This window comes from Asterias amurensis, chromosome 22 (assembly GCF_032118995.1).
Source record: "Asterias amurensis chromosome 22, ASM3211899v1".
NCBI lineage: Eukaryota > Metazoa > Echinodermata > Asteroidea > Forcipulatida > Asteriidae > Asterias > Asterias amurensis.
Genome location: NC_092669.1, coordinates 6,196,735 through 6,218,551, shown reverse-complemented (window position 1 = coordinate 6,218,551; position 21,817 = coordinate 6,196,735). Strand labels below are relative to the sequence as shown.

The 21,817-nt window shown below is 38.3% G+C and overlaps 2 protein-coding genes across 4 annotated transcripts in view; one reads left to right on the top strand and one right to left on the bottom strand.

The window, feature by feature from the left end:
* The window catches only part of LOC139953837 (bridge-like lipid transfer protein family member 3B), a 53,940-nt gene extending 51,606 nt beyond the window's left edge, over positions 1-2,334 (bottom strand). For all 3 annotated transcript variants that reach the window (XM_071953408.1, XM_071953410.1, XM_071953409.1), the window contains exon 1: positions 2,149-2,334. In XM_071953408.1, the coding sequence (XP_071809509.1) occupies positions 2,149-2,192 (44 nt within the window). In that variant the 5' untranslated portion in view covers positions 2,193-2,334. The remainder of the gene's footprint in view (positions 1-2,148) is intronic.
* A 4,793-nt stretch (positions 2,335-7,127) lies between these two features.
* LOC139953799 (probable G-protein coupled receptor 19) lies at positions 7,128-17,344 on the top strand. The gene is made up of 2 exons (XM_071953365.1): positions 7,128-7,501; positions 15,192-17,344. Exon 2 carries the CDS (start codon positions 15,828-15,830, stop codon positions 16,995-16,997), a length of 1,170 nt encoding a protein of 389 aa, XP_071809466.1. The 5' UTR covers positions 7,128-7,501; positions 15,192-15,827; the 3' UTR covers positions 16,998-17,344.
* Positions 17,345-21,817: the final 4,473 nt, after the last annotated feature.

Sequence of the window (21,817 nt, the reverse complement as noted above, 5' to 3'; positions counted from 1 at the left end):
TCCCGACCGACCGTAAAAGTAGCAAAATCTCAGTTGCGTTTTTTATTTTATTTTTATTTCCGTTTTTTTTCCCCCCTTTTTTTACTTCCAAATTTTTATTTCATGAATATTTAATGCTTTCAAAATGGTGGATTTTACACAAATATTACTTTTTGGCCGACTACTTACAGTCGACAGTAATAATTATCCAGTGCAACAGTCGTGGTTTCAACATTCACAAAAACGCAACGTACAAAATGTCGATCGATTTCCCTCACACGCACGGATAGGGTGAGCCTGTGTCACATATCAAACCACACGCCTGTTTATCCGACGTCATGCTTTCAAAAGGAACCAGTCGAAGACTCCATTGAACAACAGAGGGCGCTGTTGCCAGTAATGCCCATATATGGTATTGCTCATTTATTGAACGGACGAAAAACATGATGAATGAAATTACTCCGGAAATTGTTTTTGAAGGAATTAAAATAAAGGCGCAAAAAGAGTGATTGAAGCGAGATGTATAAGATGATTAATACCTTGCTTGCTTGACAACTTGACCTTTTTTGAAATGTTTACGCAGTTCTTTGACATCTAAAAAAAAAAAAAAAATCCAGACCGACCGACCCAAGCAAAAAACCGGGTGGAAAGGGCAATCCAACATATTTTTTGTTAGGCCTAATGACAAGCAACTAATGACAAGGAACATTACATTGTATTGCTGGTCAATTGAAAAAGGCAAGATCACCAAGCTTGTTCGGTCTTGATTGTACTTGTCTAACGCTATAAAAGTAATGGCCTCGGACCTGCAGTCGAGTGTTAATTTTGAGCCCGATGTGGACTCAAAATTCAATTTTGTGATATTACTCATTTCCCACTAGATACGTAGATCAGTCATTTACATGTGAGTGGGGAAAAATTCACAAAATTCGAATGAAATAGTATAGTATACAGTGTATAACCTCCTGTTAGACCAAAATTGAACCCTACATTACATGTGTACCAAAAAGGTGATCTTTTAAACGCAAAGTACATTTAAATTTCCCTTTTTCAAAAACTTTGATTTGCATTACTCTGAAATCAAGAGACAAGTACTACGTTTAGGGCAGATCCAAGCTATTTCAAAACGTGACGTACACTGTACAGGACATTCAGAGACTTAAATGTTTCTAGTTCTGGAAGCAAAGAAGAAAAATATTTGCAATACCAACATACAATGCCCCCTTTTACTTCCCACAATCATGACAATGCTTTTCGACAATTGAGAACAAAATCAGCCGGGTGGGAATCGATTAAGGTATATGGAATGCCCTCAACATAATTGAAAGATACTTTGAAACCAAACTCAGAAAGTGAAAAAAAAAAATTCATAATTTGTTTCTTAATACACAGGCAGTGCACAGTGAGGTATTTTTAAGCCATTGAACATTGAAAAACACAAGACAATCAGACTTGTCCGGTCTAGCCCAGGTTGGACTCCTCCGTTGCAGGCAACGCGACGTGGCACTGACTGACGTCCTACCAGGGCTATGTCCGGTCCTGAGTTTTATTGGCCCATGGCTAAAATCGCTGGCCTCATCAGGGTGCAGAGCGGTTCAGTCATCCTTAAATTCCAGTACTGTTAAAAAAGCAGACCAACATGACCAAGGGCAAGGAAGGCATCATCGAGCTGCTGCCTAACCTTGCCTTGGACTTGGAGTTGGAGCAGTTCTTCAATTCAAAGGAGGCCATCAGACTGTCAGATTCTCTAAATGTTGGCATCCAGACCAGAGTCATACATTTTTACTTGCACACATCTCTACACAAACCATCCACCGTCGGCAGCCACACCCCCACCCTTGTCTAACTAATGCTGAATTAGGCTTGGACAAGTGTAGCTAGATCAATGTAGATGTGGATGGAAGAAGGGAGGGGCATCATCTTTACCCTACTCCATGTGTTTTTACCAACCACAACTAAATGCAGGCAACTACAAGAGCTATACACGAAATCACAGATAGCTACGTAGAGAGGCGATGGCTATCTATAGATATATGCAGGGTCGTCAAATCAATGCCATATTTTATGAATGCAAGCAGCTTAGTTTCAATGTCAAAACGTGTTAAAATTTTATTATTTAATGAGTAGAATAACAAACCTTCATCCATCCCATGGACAAAAACCACTTACTTGGAAAGATGCTTGATAATCTGGCCTTTAATTATGGACGCCATTTTGATCTTCCAGTCTTTGACTTTCAAAGAATCTTGGTGCGGAGCAGGTACTCTACACCATGGAGTAAGGCTACCGACGACCTTTCCGCAACATTTATCTGGATCTGTACGATCGTTCGCATTGCCTTCGTCACATACAATCTGTCACATTAGCAGCCATTTTTTTTATTGCAGAGACTATATTGCACGACAGAGGGCGCTAAGCATCTAGGGAGAGAACGACCAGTTGCCGTCACGCCCCTTTTTGCCGTGCTTGTGGAACAAGAAAATAAAACTGGATGTTGGCAAACATGAACTAAGTTTATTCAGTCTTACAATACTGTATTATCATAGAGCAAGGTGTGTGATTCAAACCTAATTTACTGCATGGGGATCGAGGCGCTGGGCATTCATTCGTCCCTTTAAAAAGTGCATTGTGATAATCTTCATCGTGCAAAAAGAAAGCTCGATACTTTGTGCGGGGTGAATATTTTAGTGAAAGAAATTCATTCTTTCTCAAAACCTACGTTACTTCACATAGGGAGCCGTTTCTCACAGTGTTTTATACTATCAACTTCTCCCCATTGCTCGTAACCAAGTAAGTTTTTATGCTAACAATTATTTTAAGTAATTACCAGGCAATAGTGGCCAGTGTATTTAAAGCACTAGGGAATCATTGGACCCCTGTCTTTATCTGCAACGATATGTCTTTAGAGAGACTGAGAATAAATAACATGTTATGTAAATACAAAATCGTCTTGCCGGCTACACGAATACGAACAAACCTGGAAATATGTATATATATATATATTTTCAAACATTAGAGCATAAATTATGTTTATAAACAATAAAATATTTTTTGGGGGTAATTGTTTGTAACGAATTATATGTTGAAAAGATAAAGTTGTTTTGAGGGTGACTCCGCCTACCCCTTTTGTAATGTCAATCGGGCAGACTTTGCCTCTCGATCGAACATTGAACACACGTACGTACAAGTACATGCAAGTCCTATAGTCGTGAGTTTGTTGTATATTTCGAGAAAACAAAATTCTTGTATTTTTCCGGCAACGTCGACCAGGGCCCAATTTCATGGCTCTGCTTACCGAAAGCACAGAATCGGCGCTTACGGAAGCAGGGAATACGAAGTGGCCATTTGCTGCTTTCAGATTCTTGTAGCGAGGACCGCCGTAGGGTCATTTCTGTTCCTGTTTTCGTTGAGTTCAGTTCGAGTTTTTTTTTGTTCTGCTCCTGTAACTTTTCGTAGCCAGAATGCCAAGCCACAGAATGCCGCAGAACTGATGCCCATCTGTATGGACGAAGTTTAATGAGTTCTCCCTGCAACTATTGTAAGTCTGTTACATGTATAGAAGTAGTTTTGCTATTGTGATTTAATGCGGGATGTGTCTTTAAAGAGTGTACTTTTTCCTAACAAAAAACACAGTGTCCACAGATTTACATTAAACTTACACAGTTTGAAGATTATGGTAGCAGAAAGCTTCCCTTGAAATTTTACTTACTGAGGTGCTGTAGTTTTTGAGAAATGAGTAAAAGTAATACTTTTCGTCTCGGTATAAGCATGTAAAAACGTATTAAACTGGTTAAGGGGATTTTACATGCTAAAATCATTTTGGTCTCATGAGACCAAATTAAATGATTATGTGACTTGTTTTACTCATTACTCAAAAACTACACAACCTAGTAAGTAATATTCGAAGGGAAGCTTTCCACTATCATTATCTTCAAACCCTGTAAGTTTAATGTAAATCTGTGGACATTTTGAAAAAGAACCCGAATCCTTTAAGTGTTTAATGTTTAAGTTTCACCATTTCAGTTTTCAGTTATTGCTTGGAAGATTGCCGTGTTCCTCGTTTTGCATTTAAAGTTGTGTCATTATTGATTGATATGGTTGACTTTTGTCTCCTCCATTGTTTAAAGGAACGTTACAGAATTGGTAAACAAATAAATCATAAGTATCACATATTTACATAAATCTTACACGGTCTAATGATGATGATAGTTGAAAACATCCCTTCAAATATTTCTGTCTGAAATGTCATAATTTGATGAGAAACAAATAATCTAACTTCGCGTTTGGAGTTTATCGCTCAGTGAGCGTTTTATTCATTTTTATTTTGGCATCGATGCATTGCAAAATAATTATTTGAATCGGTTTTCACCATTCTCTCGTGACCCAGACGGCCGATCGATCTCAAACTTCTACAGGTTTGTCTGTTTATGTGTATGGTGGATTACATAAAGTGCTTTCTGCCAGTAACTGTTTTGTTAGCAAAAACAACATTTCTGTAATGTTCCTTTAATAATGTGTATTTTTGTGTTATTTAATGAGGTATTTATATAGTTTCACCTGCGTCAGTATCATACTTTACGTTGAGTGCAAATTAAATGGGATTAATTCGTGAAAGAAGAATCTTCCTTGTCTCTTTGTGCCGTTGGCCTATACATGTGACAATGGTGAAATACGTTTATGCTACACGTGTTTTTTTTTTCTGCTACAGGTAAACAGCTTAAAGTCACCTGGAAGTGGTATTTTTTCAAAATAAAGCTTTTGCCACTAATATATGTGTTTTGATGAGTGGAATGTGAATAAACAGTTAACTAAGGTTTTAAAAAATCAGTTCTTATGTTATTTACAAATTTAAGAGTAGACCCCGACCCGAGAGGGCGCTGTTCGTGACGTCAATCGAGGCAGACTTTGCCTGTAATGCGTAGAGTAAACACAATTGCAAAGTACATGTACGGACCAATTCGTGAGTTTGTACGTTTCAAAAAAAGATTTTTTTTGTTTTTTTCCGGCAATGCCGACCAGGTGTATTGCTGCTGAATGCAGAAAAACACTTTTTGAAATGTACCAACTTACGACTTGGGCGTACATGTACTTTGCACGTGTGTTTACTATACGCATTGCAGGCAAAGTCTGCCTCGATTGACGTCACAAAAGGGGTAGGCGGAGTCAGCCCCAAACAACTTTATATATTTTTTAAACATATAAATCGTGACAAACAATTACTAAAAAAATTGTTTTATTGTTCGTAAGCATATACTCTTATGTTTGAAAGAAAAAAAAAAATATTTCCAGGTGACTTTAATGAAATTAATCACTTCAAGCTAACTGCTGGTTTCACAATGACTTAATCAAAGCCATTGGACACTTTCTGAACAGAACAAAAATTAAAAGTTCACAGATAATAACTTAAAGGTTTTACAGAAGGTAATGGTGAAAGACTTCCCTTGAAATATTACTCCATGAAATGCTTTACTTTTTGAGAAAACATTAAAACAATTATCAATTATCGATATTGAGAATAACGGATTTATTTTAAACACATGTCATGACACGGCGAAACGTGCGGAAACAAGGGTGGGTTTTCCCGTTATTTTCTCCCGACTCCGATGACCGATTGAGCCTTAATTTTCACAGATTTGTTATTGTATATAATTTGTTGTGATACACGAAGTGTGGGCCTTTGGACAATACTGTTTACCGATATTGCTTTAAATAAGCATTCTCGTCTAACTGATTCAACATTTCTTGATTTGTCAAAAATATATCGCCAATTTGAGTTTTAGAACCGTTTGATTGTATGATCTTGAGAGTGTAATGTATACAATACAAATTACGAGTGAACCTTTCTATAGAAAGCTTGTGTCAAAGGGTGCATGGTCGTGTTTTTGAGGTGATTATTGCCGAAAATTCTACAGTACACAGGTAAAATAATCCTTTATAGGAATGCACAAATTGAGCAGTGTTAACGCTGTAACGCTTTTCTGGAGATAAAACAAACAATGGGAGATTTGGGACGCTAGGTGGCAGCAGACTTACCAGGTAAATTTCCATTGTTTACGTAGTTCTGAGCGTGCGCACATGACCGAGAACAATGGATTTTACCTGGTAAGTCTGCTGCCACCAAGTGTCCCAAACGTCTCCCATTAGGGCATAACAACTGATATTTTTTAATAACCACATCTTCGAAGTGAAATGTTGTTGAAAAAGCTTTGTATTATTGAAAGCTATAGCTGTAGGCATTCTAATCAATGTTTCTTTGCCATTCATTGCAAAGGCACTGGATACTGTTGGTAATTATTAGCATACAACCTATACTTACTTGGTAACGATCTGTAATGGGGAGAGGTTGATAGTATAAAACATTCTGAGAAACGACTCCCTCTGAAGTGACGTAGTTTTCGAGAAAGAAGTAACTTTTCACGAATTTGATTTGGAGACCTCGTAATTAGATTTTGAGGTCTCGAAATCAAGCATCTGAAAACACACAACCTCGTGTGACAAGGGTGTTTTGTCTTTCATTATTATCTCGCAACTTCGACGACCAATTGAGCTCAAATTTTCATAGATTTGTTACTTTATGCATAATAATATGTTTAGACACACCACGTGAGAAGACTGGTCTTTGACAATTACCAATAGTGTCCAATGAAACAAAACGTAAACCTTCCCCAATGTTTGTATGAGAGAGATTTTGTGTTTATATCCCCTTGTGAAATTACTGATTTCCCTTGACGGAAAGATCATCTAGAAAACACATTTACATAATTATAATAATTATATAACAATAATAATAATAATAATAATATCAAGCTTGTTGGCTTAAACTGTCACTATAAGGGAGACAGTGGTTGAATAAGTGAAGCACACACCAACAAGTAACTTTAAATTTATATAAATATATGTTGTTTCTTTCGATTTTTTATAAATAACTACACGTGTTATTTGATACAGCATTTTTTTTTCGCCAATAGGAATTTAGCAAGTTAATAATGCCAGACTGCTCAGTGCAACACAATCAACCACGAAAAAGACTCGCCCGTCATCAGCGCAGCACGCATCTCTTGCTAGATATTATGTTAATGATGTTGTATTGGTATAAGGCTCTCGATGATGCGGTACTGTTTATAACCTGCTGTACATGGACGTAGTGAACGCATAACAAGCACCTAATGACTAGCCATGTCAATATCGTGCATGGTTGGAAACGCAAACACACAGATGATGACATGTACAGCCATCTTGATATCGCTGAAGTGTATACATACATAATCTCGATAACATGCTGATATTAGTACATGCGAATAATAATACATTGGGCCTACATCAAATTATTGTTGATGAGCAACGTGGAGAGATAGTCAAATCCAACATGTCGGCATTATGCTAACGTCACCGTGTTTTAATGTGACATCTTAGTAAAGACGAGAGGATGTCAGAGATGCAGAGAATCAGCTACGGGGTCGAGTTGGCTTAGTATTGCCATGGTTAGTGTAAATCTACCCGCAAAGCGACGTCAAACATAAAGGTACGAAATTTGTAACCCTTTCTTATGCTATAGCCATCTTTTTCATGTGAACAAAACGAGACACATAATATGGATGCTTATTACCGACCCTGATTCTCATGTGTGGGGGGGGGGGGGGGGTGCACGGACTTAAATCATGCCCCCTATAGGTTGCGCCACTGGCTAAATCCCAGTTATAGTTATCTGATATCTTCAAGAATTTAATTCTCTATGAAACCAGCACATTTCGAGCTTCGCTTATCTAATAATTATAACACTAAAAAATCACCCCAATCGTCCGAAGAGTATTTCGTTTGATACGGAATCTATGCATGTTAATTCTATGATGGTGAAGCTAAGAAACCGGTCAACTTTAAAATCATCATTGTATTGAAAGACGGAAACTAATTTATTTTCATAATTTACTGCCATATCATCTTGCTGTCAGAAAGTCTGAAATATAAACGCCTTTTCTCACAAGTTCAGCAGTCTTAGTGTAATGCTTAAAGGCAGTGGACACTATTGGGGAGCTGTTGGTATAGTAATATAAAACATTGTGAGAAACGGCTCCCTCTGAAGTAACGTAGTTTTTGAGAAAAAAAAATAATTTTCCACGAATTTGATTTCGAGACTTATCAGAATACAATTTTGAGGTCTCGAACTCAAGCATCTGAAAGCACACAACTTCGTGTTTTAACAAGGGTGTTTTTTCTTTCATTGTTGTCTCGCAACATCGACGACCAATTGAGCTCAAATTTTCACAGGTTTGTTATTTTATGCATATGTTGAGATACACCAGGTGATGAGAAGAAGACTGGTCTTTAACAATGCCAATGGTGTCAAGTGTCTTTAAAATGCCTATCCTAGTAATAACTACTGTGTAATAACAATATTGTGTTGTGTTGGTGCCCATGGCTTTGCACTTTTCACAGTTTCCTATAGGCAAAGTACTTTGGGTTTTTTTTACAGTTCGATTATTTAAAGGCAGTACTAGACACTGTTGGTAATTACCCAAAATAATTATTAGCATAAAACCTTTTGGTAAGGAGTTATGGGGAAAGGTTGATAGTATATAAAACGGTGTGGGAAATGGCCCCCTCTGAAGTAATGTAGTTTTTGAGAAAGACGTAATTTTCCACGAATTTGATTTCGAGACCTCAGATTTAAAATTTAAACCATGACCGATCCGACGCGCACCGCGCGCCAGTGCTGAGGTGTACATGTATATGCGCCTAGTTGTGTGCACAAAGACATGAGGAAATCATGTTTCTTTTCACTCTTTATGGAAATTAAATGTTTCCCTCAACGGATAACATAATTTCCTTAACAAGATATTATGATATACCAATGTAGATCACTGACCACAAATATTTTTTACAAAATAGAAGCCGGATCCTCTTCAAAAAGGTGCTTGTCTTCGGCGAGTTAGGGGTCAAAGACGCGGAAACTGCATATTATCGCTAAAATGCATTACATCGGTCTAATGTGAAATAATGCCAAAACATAAATCGTTTGCGCTGTAATATACCCAAGGTATGTGGCATACGCTCTTCGCCATAAAGTTTGTCCAGAATGAGTAACACAATGAAGCTTTTATATCAGAGTTAAAACAAGTTAAAATCAGATTAAAACAATGTATGCGTAAGTACAACTTTGAGTAAATAACTCCCCTAGTGGGATGATTTTGAATGCGTTTCGTTGTGTTTAAGACGCTTGCCGTTCATTATGCCGAGAGTCACCACGCACAGTTGATTACCGCCTTTTGTGTTTGTTTAGCAACCAATGCCATGGAAACACATCATCCCTATTTATGTCATTAATTCACAAACAACACACAACAATTTTCCCAGAAAGTCATTTATGTTGCCAGGTAACGCTATTCGCGTATTAATTTAATGAACGACTGGGCTAAGATGCATTGTGCAAACTATACAAAACCTGGATATGGACTCGTATGTTAATTGCCCACCTTCGTCCTAGGGAAAAAAATACGCTCCCTGGGAGGGGTGCGGTTTTCGGACCCAGGTAATCTACTTCTACAGTGGTTTGTTCAAAACGTCAGACCCTCCTCGAATACCTGAACCACCTTGCACCCCACCCCAATCGAAAATATTACTAGGTTTCAGCTACTTAAACATGTTCGTTGTTTTGTAATAATTATGTGTCATTGACTTGTACCGATATCTTAAATACTGATGATGATGATGCTAGTATTTTTTTTACTATTGTAATGCGCTTTTGTACATGAAACTTGCGCATAATAAATGAATAAATCATAACTACGCAATATTGTGTATACATACAAGATTTCCATCCCGTCTACAACTAACCATTTCTATTTAAGGTGTCATTGACTTGTATCGATCTTTATTGGTGATCATGATGCTGATGTTTTTGTCAGTTTGTTGTTGTTTTTGTTTTTCGTCTCCTGATGCCGTTTTCATACCGTTTGTTTCTTTGTCGCCCTTTATTCTATTGATGCCACGACCGCTGTCGTTGTGACGTATACTGTCGCTGCTAAGTTGTTGCAGTCAGTACGGTTCCATTGTTGTTGCATACGACAATAAATTAATTATAGACGGGATAGAAATCTGGAATTTATACAAAAAGGTGAAGTGTACTTTGCGTAATAATAATTTATTCATTTATTATGCGCAAGTTTCATAAAAGAATATATGCGCATTATTACAATAGTAAAAAAAATACAGATTTGATTTTAGAATATTTAAAACCGAAATACACTGTAAACAACAAGCAGATGTAAATTACATCAGTTAGCCAATTTTGGGGGTGGGGGTGGGTGGGGGCTAATCATCCTTACTCGCAGCTAAGAGCTGAATTGCGAAGGACGCGGCTACAGCGTGTTCGAGAAGCAGGCATGCAAGGGCGCGCTTAGCTGCCAGCCACATCAACCCATTATGACCACGGAGCACAGCAAGGATCGAAAGTATATGATGGGAGGAAAACCGGATACAGTAGAGAACACACAGTAGAGAACAAACGCACAACTCAACTCACAGGGCCCGGACCGGGAATCGAACCGGGGTCACCTTGGTGAGAGGCGAACGCTTTACGCATAAGCCAACTGTGCCACATACAAAATTAAATAAAATCCTGACGACAAAATGGGTCTTGAGCAACGTTTTGAAGGTATACCTATGTGGGAGAGAATTCCACATTTTATGGGCAATACACTCTAGATACCAGATTTTAAAAGTCGGTGGCAGTATGTTGACTGAAGGTGTAATACAAAAAAAAAAACGTAGAGACATTTAAAAATGCTTCAAAGTGCACACCACACTATGTAACTACCCACACCGTCGGGCCTGTAGTGGTCTAGTTCACGTACCGGACTCAAGCTCGGGTGTTGTCGGAAGAAGAGTGTGAGTTCAAACCCCGGCAAGACACTCGTGCCCCGAGCAAGACACTCGTGCCCCGAGCAAGACACTTAACCAATAACCCTTCGTTTGGAAAGGTAATGCATTCCGCTGTAAATAAACAAGTAAATCAATTAATTAATAAATATGTATACTAAAACAACCGCACACCACTGCTTCTGGTGAACAAACCGTAAACATTTCATCTGATTAAACAAAACATAAAGGTTCAACGTTGGCCTATAGTTTTATATTTAGATCGGCCGACGTATTGGGAGAGACTAAATAATTTATCAGATCTGACAAACAAAGCATTCCTTCGGGTTTTGGAACCGTTTGATTGTTTCCTTTATCGTTGTTGATGTACACAATGAAACTAACACCTGAAAATTTAATTTCTAATAACTAAAAAAATAATTTCAAATGCAGGAATTACAATCCCTCACAGGAATACACAAATTGAGAAGCGTATAAATGGTACACGTTTGATAGTTACTCAAAACAAATATCAACTTTTTTAAAGGAACACGTTGCCTTGGATCGGCCAAGATGTCTATAAAAAGAGTTTGTAACCGTTTGTTATAAAATGCATATGGATAAAAAGATCTTTTAAAAGGAGAATACAATGATCCACACAAGTTTGCCTCGAAATTGCACGGTTTTCCTTTTACTCTGCGAACTAAGACGCGCGGCCATTTATGGGAGTCAAACATTTGACTCCCATAAATGGCCGACCGTGTTAGTCGACGAGGTAAAAGGAAAACCGTGCATTTTCGAGGCATGTTTGTGTGGATCATTGCATATTTTGCTTTTACATTACCTTTCTACCCATTTATATGCATTTTATAACAAACGCTTACAAACGCTTTCAAAGCTTTTCAAAGACCAACGTGTTCCTTTATAAACTGACCTGGTTGGGGAGCTGTTGATAGTATAAAACATTGTGGGAAACGACTCTCTCTGAAGTAACGTTGTTTTTGAGAAAGAGGTAATTCCTCACTAGCTAGAAGTCTTTTATTCCTTTAAAAATCTAAAAGCATACAGATTTGTCCAACAAGGGTGTTTTTTCTATCATTATTTTCTCGCAACTTCGAAGACCAATTGAGCCCAAATTTTCACAGGCTTGTTATTTTATGCTTACGATGGGATACACCTAGTGTGAACACTGCGGTCTTTGGCAATTACCAAACGTGTACAGTCCCTTTAACGCTTCTCAAATTTGTGGGCAAACAAACTGTTATTTGCAATGTTCTCATAAATCTTGAAACAATTAGACGCTTCCAACCAAAATGTTTTTATTGCCCATAATTTCACGTGTAAATAGCTGAAGGTAGCTCGCACTTATTTTATTACACGCCACGATACATGTCAGACAGAGGGATGGACTTGTAACCTCCCCATTACGAAACATTTGCAAACAAGCTATCAAGATAGTTTGATGTAATTTAAACAAAAATTATTCACTGCAAAAACTGAGGCGTTTGAATTGACACAATGGGTACTGTTTCATATAGATGCCGATCAAAGTAAACACCATCTATAGGGTCTTAAAACAACACAAATTTCAGCAAAAGGATATTACAGTGGTATAATTTATTACATCGGTACATATGCAATAACACCCATTGTGTCAAAGTGTTGTCAGTGTGAATTTAAAAACCTTAACAAAAATACCACATAACAAAAATAGCAATTAAATACTTCAATAATGTTGAAGATTTTGGCCAGGAACATACATTGTGTGAGTGTGATATCCAGGTTTACAGTGTTAGCACTGTGTATAACTGGAATGTACGACCCCCATTTAAAACATTACTTAATGTATTATACAACATTGTGTATATTTATAATGGAGGACTTTATGCAACTAAAAGGAATATTAAGTTTGGTAACCTCTCTTAAAATGAATGGCAATAAAGACCTATATTTGCTTTTGATTGTATAAAGCATTTTGGGAATCATCAATGTGGTTATTGGAAAGATATCAGTTGTCATCTCTATGATTCCGAGAAGGGTTACTGACAGTTACGGTTCTCAGTTTGCGTATACAAATAACATAAATGCTCCGAATATTCGGCGATATCTAAAAAGACGCGACCAACTTTTAGAAATGAAATTTTCAACAGGTTAATATTCTTGTATGATATGATATTTCTACATAGTTTAATCATGGAGTATCTCCATGGATTAATCAATCCGAAACGGTTATGAAGACCAAATGTCTTTCCCTTAGAACAATAGATCGTACCTATGTCCCGTGTAATATAAATTTACGCCTATGATAATAACGTCAAAACTGAACGACGTGGGGCCTTCTTCTAATAATCATAAAGTCTGCTCAACTGAAAGCAAAATATCTCATTAAATTCACATGTAGTTCACTTGACAATATATATATATGCGGTTCGCACTTAGCAACGGACAGACAATATACGTTACTTAGCAACTAATCTAAAAGACAAGAAACATACGTTTCCAGGTAATTGGCAAGACAAAGGTCATTGTTAATAACTCGTCTCGCACTGCGCCCATTGTTGAAATCCTACCCCCAGCCATTCCGAATTGTACGTAGGTATGGTCAGACCATAAAACAAAACGAGACTTGCTGCGAAATATTGTTTAGATCAGTGATGAGTAGGTTATGCTCAGACTATTCTGCAAGCACACTTGCAAGCTTTTTCTGATGTATGGTTGAAAATGAAGTATAAAGTACAAATTGTCACCCTTGGCCTTCCTTGGGGAAAAAAATATGGCAATGTGGAAATTTTTACCCTATTTTTTGACCAAAAAAAAATCAACTTGCCAGGGCTCTCAGAAAAAAAGTTTCCTTTCGGTTATGTTTATTGCCAACATTGGTTTTTCATATCGGGTGGAAACAAAATTGTCAATTGTGTCCTGTTGTGCCAGTACTGCCTCAAAAACATACTTTTTCCCCAAAACGTGAAAAGTGCCTTCTAAGAGTAAATTCGCATCATTTTGACACTGTGTCCAAGGCAAATAAAACAAACTCTTATGCTTTGTTGATAGTAGGGACTTTGGGTCCAAATAAATAAAATCGACATTCCAAATCATAATATTGCCCGTTGCTATGGTAATAGCTCATTTTTTATTTTATTTTTATTTAGGTCGATTTTGGGGTCTGAAAACCTTTTTTTAGTTAATATTTATAACTCCAATCCACCAAATAGCAATTATATTATAACATAAAACCTTTTATATCACTACAAAGTATCATCCTTGGCTTTACTTGAGACACAATATTTTTGTTATAAATTTCCCCCTTGTGCTATTTTTAGAACCTGCATTAGAGCATGTTTTTTAGAACTTGCAAAATCGACATTTTTACCATATATTTATCCCTAAAAAATAAACGTCATTTTTCAGGGGTCTCACAATATTTTCCTTTCAGGTTTTTTTTGGTTAGGGCAAAAACTGGTCTTTTCATTTCTGGTGAGACAAACTTAGGCAACTGTATCATGTTGTGACAGTATACTGCCTCAAAAATATAAACATTTTCCCCAAAACAGGTAAACATACATTTTGATTTTTTAATTTTTTATTAATTGAATTATGTAATTAAAAGGTATCAATTCCATCAATATGGCAGCTTCTCAAGTACTCTGTAGGCTAAGTGAATACTCAATATTGATCAGGAATGTTTGATGACCCAAATTTTAGAATTTCCCCCGCCCGTCCCCGCCCCAATCATATTTCTTGACATTGGATAACAAAGGTTTTTTTTTTTAAATCACATGTTTAAATTGCCCTTGCACATCATTAATAGTAAGACAGTTTGTTCAGTTGTGCCTTTCGGTTGTGATTGGGGCGATTATTGGTGTTTTCATGTATGGGGAGAAACATTTTGGTTTACTGTATCATGTTGTGACACTACTGCCCCAAAACATGGTAATTAATAACAAAACTTAAAAAAACATTGCATTATGAAGTTGTCCCTTTACCTGATCTACAGACATGTACAGTCGTCTTGGTCCCCTGCCTGCTACCAAAATGTACACTTTTCATCCCCATCAGAACAAAGAAGCTCTAAATAAAAGTGAGCAAATTATAACTTATAAAACCTGTTTTTCAACTCACCCCCTTAGTGAGGTTCATTTGAGCTGTACTGTTGCAAACAATAAAAAAACAGTAGGTTAACTAAACGTGAAACAAAGCAGCAGGTAATGTTTGACAGTGTTTTTTGTTGATCGGTCTCAGAGATTGCATTGGTTATGGCAGAATATAACTGTGTTTATTTGTTGTCTTTAAAAAATGGTGTCACTTGTAATAATAAACAGCAACATTGTCAATCCTAACCGTGTTTCCGTGTTTTACAGATTTGTGTACACAGTGTGGATGATGGTGGTCTCATGCAGACGTTCATGGTGGATGTTCACGATCTGTTAATTTACATGTGCCGATGAGGGCGTCGTTGCCTCACAAAGAATACCCCCGTGGATTTCAGTGACGTCAGAGACAAACATTGATTTTGAGAGATATCAATTCTGCACGGAAACCGGGAAAAAAAATATTGCATGAACTCACAATGCAGTGTATCCATGCCTGTTTTAATGTCATCAATGTTGCAAACAGACTAGTAAACCCTTAGTCTTATGCGGAGATTGTTCAAGATAATTACCCTGCTCCAACTGTGTTGATTAAAGCAGTTCGATACAAGATAATGTATCGAGGTCCAGATGTGATTGTTTCTAACGATGGTAGAAATAGACCCAGCAACGACCTAGTTACTTCACTCTGTTCCGTCTCCACTATAACGAAAGTTGCCTCATAAACAAAATAAGGTTTATCGCCAATAGCAAAATATCAAGAGAGGGCGTTGTTGAACCCACACAAAGATATAGGCGATGCGTGCGGGAGTCGCGCAAGACAACATACATCGCATAGCAAACTGCCCCATACCCCTTCCCTCAACGCATTGCGGTTCTGAATCGCAATAAACTTTGTTGGATGAAATGAATTCATTGAATTCATCATCAACCATGAAGACCACTGTGGCGCCGCTCACACCATCAAATCCCAATGAACAACATCCTTGGCAGATTGGCCTCCAAGTCTTCACTGCTATCATTATGTGGCTAATGGCCGTCTTTGGTAATTGTCTTGTCATTCTCGTAGTAAAGAGAAGCAGACGGTTACAAAGTACTACAAATTATTTCGTAGTATCATTGGCTCTTGCCGACCTCTTGATGGCGCTCTTCTGCATGCCATTGGTCCTAATACGAATAACCACCCAAACTTGGTTGTTCGGTAACTTTGTATGTAAAGTGGTGCGGTTTGTGCAATACATGGCTCCCAGTGTGACTGTGTTCGTATTGGTTGGAATCTCCGTAGATCGTTTCTTTACCATCTTATACCCACTCAGCTTCAAGATTACTCGCGGGAAAGCCAAGAAGATGATTGTTATGAGTTGGTTTGTGGCGATCATTCTATCATGCCCCGCCTTTTACTTTTTTGAAGTCGCAGTATCCAATGGTTCGGACAGCCAGCCATTCTGCGACACATTTATCTCCTACTCAACGGAAGGCATAGTCTACTCTGCACTCGTTGTGTTTGTCGAATACTTGCTACCCTTAATTGTAGTCTCTGTGGTGTACACGAGGATTATTCGACACATTTGGAGAGTCGGAATTGGAGCGGGTCGAACACTCCATAGGACCACCAACGCTGTGCCACGCACTAAAGTAAAGACAGTCAAAATGTTAATGATAGTATCAACAGTTTACTTCATATCATGGGGACCTTTCTTTGTCCTCCAGCTTTGGTTTGCAGCTAGTGCAGATATTACTCCAATACCCAAGATTTATATAGCTACTGTGTGGATAGCCTTTGGATCTAGTGCCTCTAATCCAATCATCTACAGTTGCTACAACCCCAACTTCCGTCGAGGATGCCGAGAAGTTTTCTGTATGTCAACTATGAAGTGTTACCGTAGCAACACATACGCAATAACTACATCATCCCGGTTCGCTAAAAAGAATCACGTGGGCATGGCGCCCATGTCCAGTTACCCCGTAGAACGCAGGCGCCCTCCATCGCCTTATAAGACATTTGATAGAGATATGAATGGAGACAAAAAGATGGCTTGGCCTCTACCGACTGTTGGCCAGTCTACTTACTTATGATTGTTTGGGTTATGTCAGACGCTGCTTGGACTGAATGTAGAAACACAAGTACCAACATATTAATGTTGTAAACTACAGGAACAGGGATTACAATAATCAGACAATTACTATAATCTTTATAAAACAATCTTGATAGTTTTTTCTTTAATAAAAATGGATGATTCCGTAAATTGTTAGTGCAAGCAAGAGACTCATGCTATGCACGTGGAGTCTCCTTGCTTTTATCGGTTCAGCCGGAACAGTTGTTCGAATGAATGCGCCGTTAATCATGACACACGTTGTTTGTTTCGCCACTTTCTTTCTTAAAGGAACACGTTGCCTTGGATCGGACGAGTTGGTCTATTTAAAGCGTTTGAAACCGTTTGTTATGAAATGGATATGGTTAGAAAGATGTTTTAAAAGTAGAATTTAATGTTCCACACAAGTATCACTCAAATATGCACGGTTTTCCTTTTACGTCGCAAACTATCACGGTCGGCCATTTATTGGAGTCAAAATTTTGACTCCCATAAATGGCCGACCGTGTTAGTCGACGAGGTAAAAAGAAAACCACGCATATTTGTGTAGATCATTGTATTCTACTTTTACAATATCTTTCTGACCATATGCATTTTATAACAAACGGTTACAAACGCTTTTTATAGACCAACTCGTCCGATTCAAGGCAACGTGTTCCTTTAAGATGCAATGACATAGGGGAGACAAAAACATTGACACCCTAAATTAGACAAATCCAAAACTCAAGGGGGGGGGGGGGTCCCAGGGTGTTTTTTATTGGCAAAATAATGTTGTTCATATAGTTTGGTTTAGTCCATATACTATTCAAGACCAAACCATCTGATAAAAGTGGAGCCATCTGCCCGTGTCTCAAGTTAAAACATTACATGTTATAAACAAAACATACTAAGACTCAAAATCATAAAAAACAGCTGGACGTGTGAAAAAAGTCGCTTTATTAGAAGTAAAAAGAACTGAGAATTGCAGATGGGTTACTTTAAGTATAACAATAATATATTGGAAGTGGGGGTAAATATTTAAACCATCAGACCATGAGGAAAAGACTGGGGTAAGAAGAATGGTCTAAAATCAGACAGATTCTACCATTGTTTATATAATTGACACATTCTGTACGAATGCTCAAGTAGTTCACCGGTACAACATAATGACAGAGGTCACTTGGAACCCTTGCACCAAAGCGCCCTCAGTGGTTGTTCACAGGACAAACCTGTGTAAATCGTGCCTTTCGATTGTTTCGTCATCGTTTTACCTCATGTGGCTGGTTGATATCATTGCAAAAGGTCCATTAAAGGCAGTGGACACTATTGGTAGTTACTCAAAAATAATTATTAGCATAAAACCTTTCTTGATTACGAGTAATGTGGAGAGGTTGATAGTATAAAACATTGTGAGAAACGGCTCCCTCTGAAGTAACGTAGTTTTCGAGAGACAACTAATTTTCCACAAATTTGATTTCGAGACCTCAGATTTAGAATTTGAGGTTTCGAAATCAAGCACCTGGAAGCTCGACGACCGATTGAGCTGAAATTTTCACAGGCTTGTTGTTTTATGCATATGTTGAGATACAACAAGTGAAGGACTGGTCTTTGAAAATTACCAATAGTGTCCAGTTTCTTTAATCTGTATAATAAAACATATATAAATGACAATGGGTACGTTCCACTTCGCAACGGCGTCCGTTAGCGCAAACGTTTGTTTATCATTGGAACATTATTGGTTGCGCACTTCGTGATGTCAATGTGGATGCGATCTGTAATCAAGATGGATTCACCGCACCGTTAACTTGTAAAGTTTTTTTTGTTTTGTTTTTTTTGCTGTAGACCAGGTTTATTTTAGTCACATTTTGTTGATCATGACATCAACTAATTAGGTGTTTATTTCAACTTCACTTAAATGTGTTACCAACCACCGAAAACACACTTTAACTATAATGTTCGTTGCAAGACAATAATATATCGTCTGCTCGTGTTTTGCCCCTGTAAAACCACCCACAAACACCTCACATGTAAACTGCGCCAATAAAGTATCTAAACACTTACAAATGGTCAGATATTTCGGAACCTGAAATAGTATGCCAAAAAATAATTATTCATTTCGAGTCACCGTTAATTTCTGCACATTTTGACACATCTTGTGTTGCGCTACGATGTTGTTTGGTGGATCCATGGGCACTTGAGTGGCTTAAGGTCGAATTTAAAAAGTTGCAAAAGCCCCTATTCAAGCTAAATCGTTGTATTGTGACGAGTAAGATCAGCGTTTCTTTTGCCCGCCTTTTATAAATGATTTGTTTTTGTCGCATGTTGGATAAATCGGTTGCGATGAACATACAGCATTAATTGTCAGTCACCAAGCAAAGGGGCCAAAGATGGGAGGCATACATCATATGGGTTAAGAGCCAGATTCCCCGATATGGTAAGACAGAGAAAGGTGTTTCAAGATAACAGGAAAGATGGCTCAACTGGGAAAAAGGGGACGGATCGTTGGTTTGATAGAAGCCAGTATGTCGATTCGAGCTGCAGCTCATCAAGTTGGAACGTTATCAGCGACGGTCAGTAAATGGTGGAATCGCTACCAAACACAGGGAAATGTGGACGACCTGCCAAGGAGTAGCCGTCCAAAGGGTGACTTCTGCGAAGAAGAAAGTGAACAAGTCCATCTAGCCTGACGCCACTCTCGAGGGATTGCGACGCATCCTGATCAGAAAATGGCAAGGGAATGACCAGGGACAGATCAGAGGTCTCATTGGGAGTATGAGAAGACGACTCCTTGGCGTTCAGGACAGTGATGGAGGACACACCAAGAATGGAGGACAGTATATCAGCAGTTTTAGAGTTAAAGATACGGCAATAAATTTCATGGTCAAACAAACAAAACGAGTGTGTGTCTTCTGTCTTGATTTTGTCTCTGTGTGATGCTTACGAGAGTTCCCTTCTGGAATTGGGATGAATAGGGGCTTTTGCAACTTTTGAAATTCGACCTCCAGCCACTCAAGTGCCTATAAAACCACCAAACAACATCGTAGCGCAACACAATAGGTGTCAACATGTGCAGAAATTAACGGTGAATAAAAATGAATAATTATTTTGGTGTATACTATTTTAGGTTCCGATAAATCTGACCATTTGTAAGTGTTTAGATACTTTATTGGCGCAGTTTATGTTCACCTATAGGTTGCCAACGGTGGCGGCGCACAACTCGTTCCACTGGAAATTGTTGGGGAACGACCGTGCGCGCGCAAGACCAATCAAGGCTAGGTGCGCAAGTGCTGGGCCGCCGCCGCCATGGGCGCCGCGCGCCACTGCTGTGGTGTGTACTTGTGCCTAATTTTGTGCACAAAGACACAAGAAAATTGTTTTCCTTTTCACTTTTTATGGGAATTGAATGTCTTCCTCGACAATCTATGAAATTTCCCAGATTTGGCTGCTTGATAAACAACGTACCACATTCTGCAGAAAGTAAAATACTGAAATTCTGACAAAAATACCTTGCCGATGTAACGCATTGTAGCGACTATTATGCAGTTTCCGCGTCTTTGACTAACTCGCCTAAGCAAAGCACCATTTTCAAGATAATTCAGTTTCTATGTTGTTGCAAATACATTAGTATTTCATGATGTCATGTTAAGGAAATTGTGTAAGTGGTTGAGGAAAACATCTAATTACCATAAAGAGTGAAAAGGAACATGATTTCCTCATGTCTTTGTGCACAAAACTAGTGTCATGCCCCGAGTCTTTCCCCGACCTCGGCGGCCATGACCTTCGGTAGTTGTTGGACAAACAAAGAATTGAACAGCAAAGGAAACAAGTTTATATTTACAAGAAAATACACAGATTTATTCACAAAAATAATAAAATAAACGTTGTCCTATCAGTGACTTTCAACAATGATTGCCGGTTATTACAATCTTCTCTTTTTCTCTCTGTGTGTCTCTTTCGGTTTTAGCTTAACATCACTCCCATCACGTCTTTGGAGTCTTCTTTAAGTTTAGATTAGTCTTTGGCACTGGGCCGTACTCTGCCCGGCCTTCTGGTAGCCCTCAGCTACGCACATCAACTTCAAGTATGGCGTTTAAACCTTTGCGGGGAAAACCAGGTCGACTTGTCGATCCTGGTTTCTACAGTGGCGGGTCTTTTCAATTAATTTTCGGTGTGTCTCAGACGCCAGATAAAACTGCTTTTGCAAAAACTCAGCAACTAAGACTGGATGACTGTATACTTAGGGCCCTCAATAATAAGCAAAATACAAGAGTTCTCAATAACTCGATTGTCGAGGCTGACAGAGTCCTCTCCTCGGAAATCTCAAAATGCAAAGTGCCACACCTAAATTTATTATCCCTTTAAATTAGCACAAAAAAACTCCCCGCTGTAAGATCTCGTGACTTGCACGCATTCCAAATCTTTAACATAAAAAACTATTGGTCCGATGCCTAATTGGCCAATCAGAACATTTAAACTGCCCAAAAGTTTACTAACCTTTACAGAACTTGAACACAATGAAAAGAAAATGCCAAGTCATGATTGCGGGGCTTTGGCCATAACTATTTAGAACCTTGTTTCTTCCTGTAGTATATAATGTAACTGCCAGCAAACTGAGGAAACTTAAGTATTTTTTCACAAAAAAACTTATATCACTCTGTGACAATAATCGTGCTGCCAAGACTACTACAAAAATAGTCCCGACTTCCTGTTTGGTGATCCGATTGTATCGCTCTACTATTCATGGCAACATAATTTACTTACGAAACACAATCAGTGACACCAGTGACACGACATTTACCAAATTGCCCGTGCGGCAAACAAGTC

What these genes read in the sequence shown, in the direction of transcription:
- LOC139953799 (XM_071953365.1), top strand. Translation starts at nt 15,828, where the DNA reads ATGAATTCATTGAATTCATCATCAACCATGAAGACCACTGTGGCGCCG.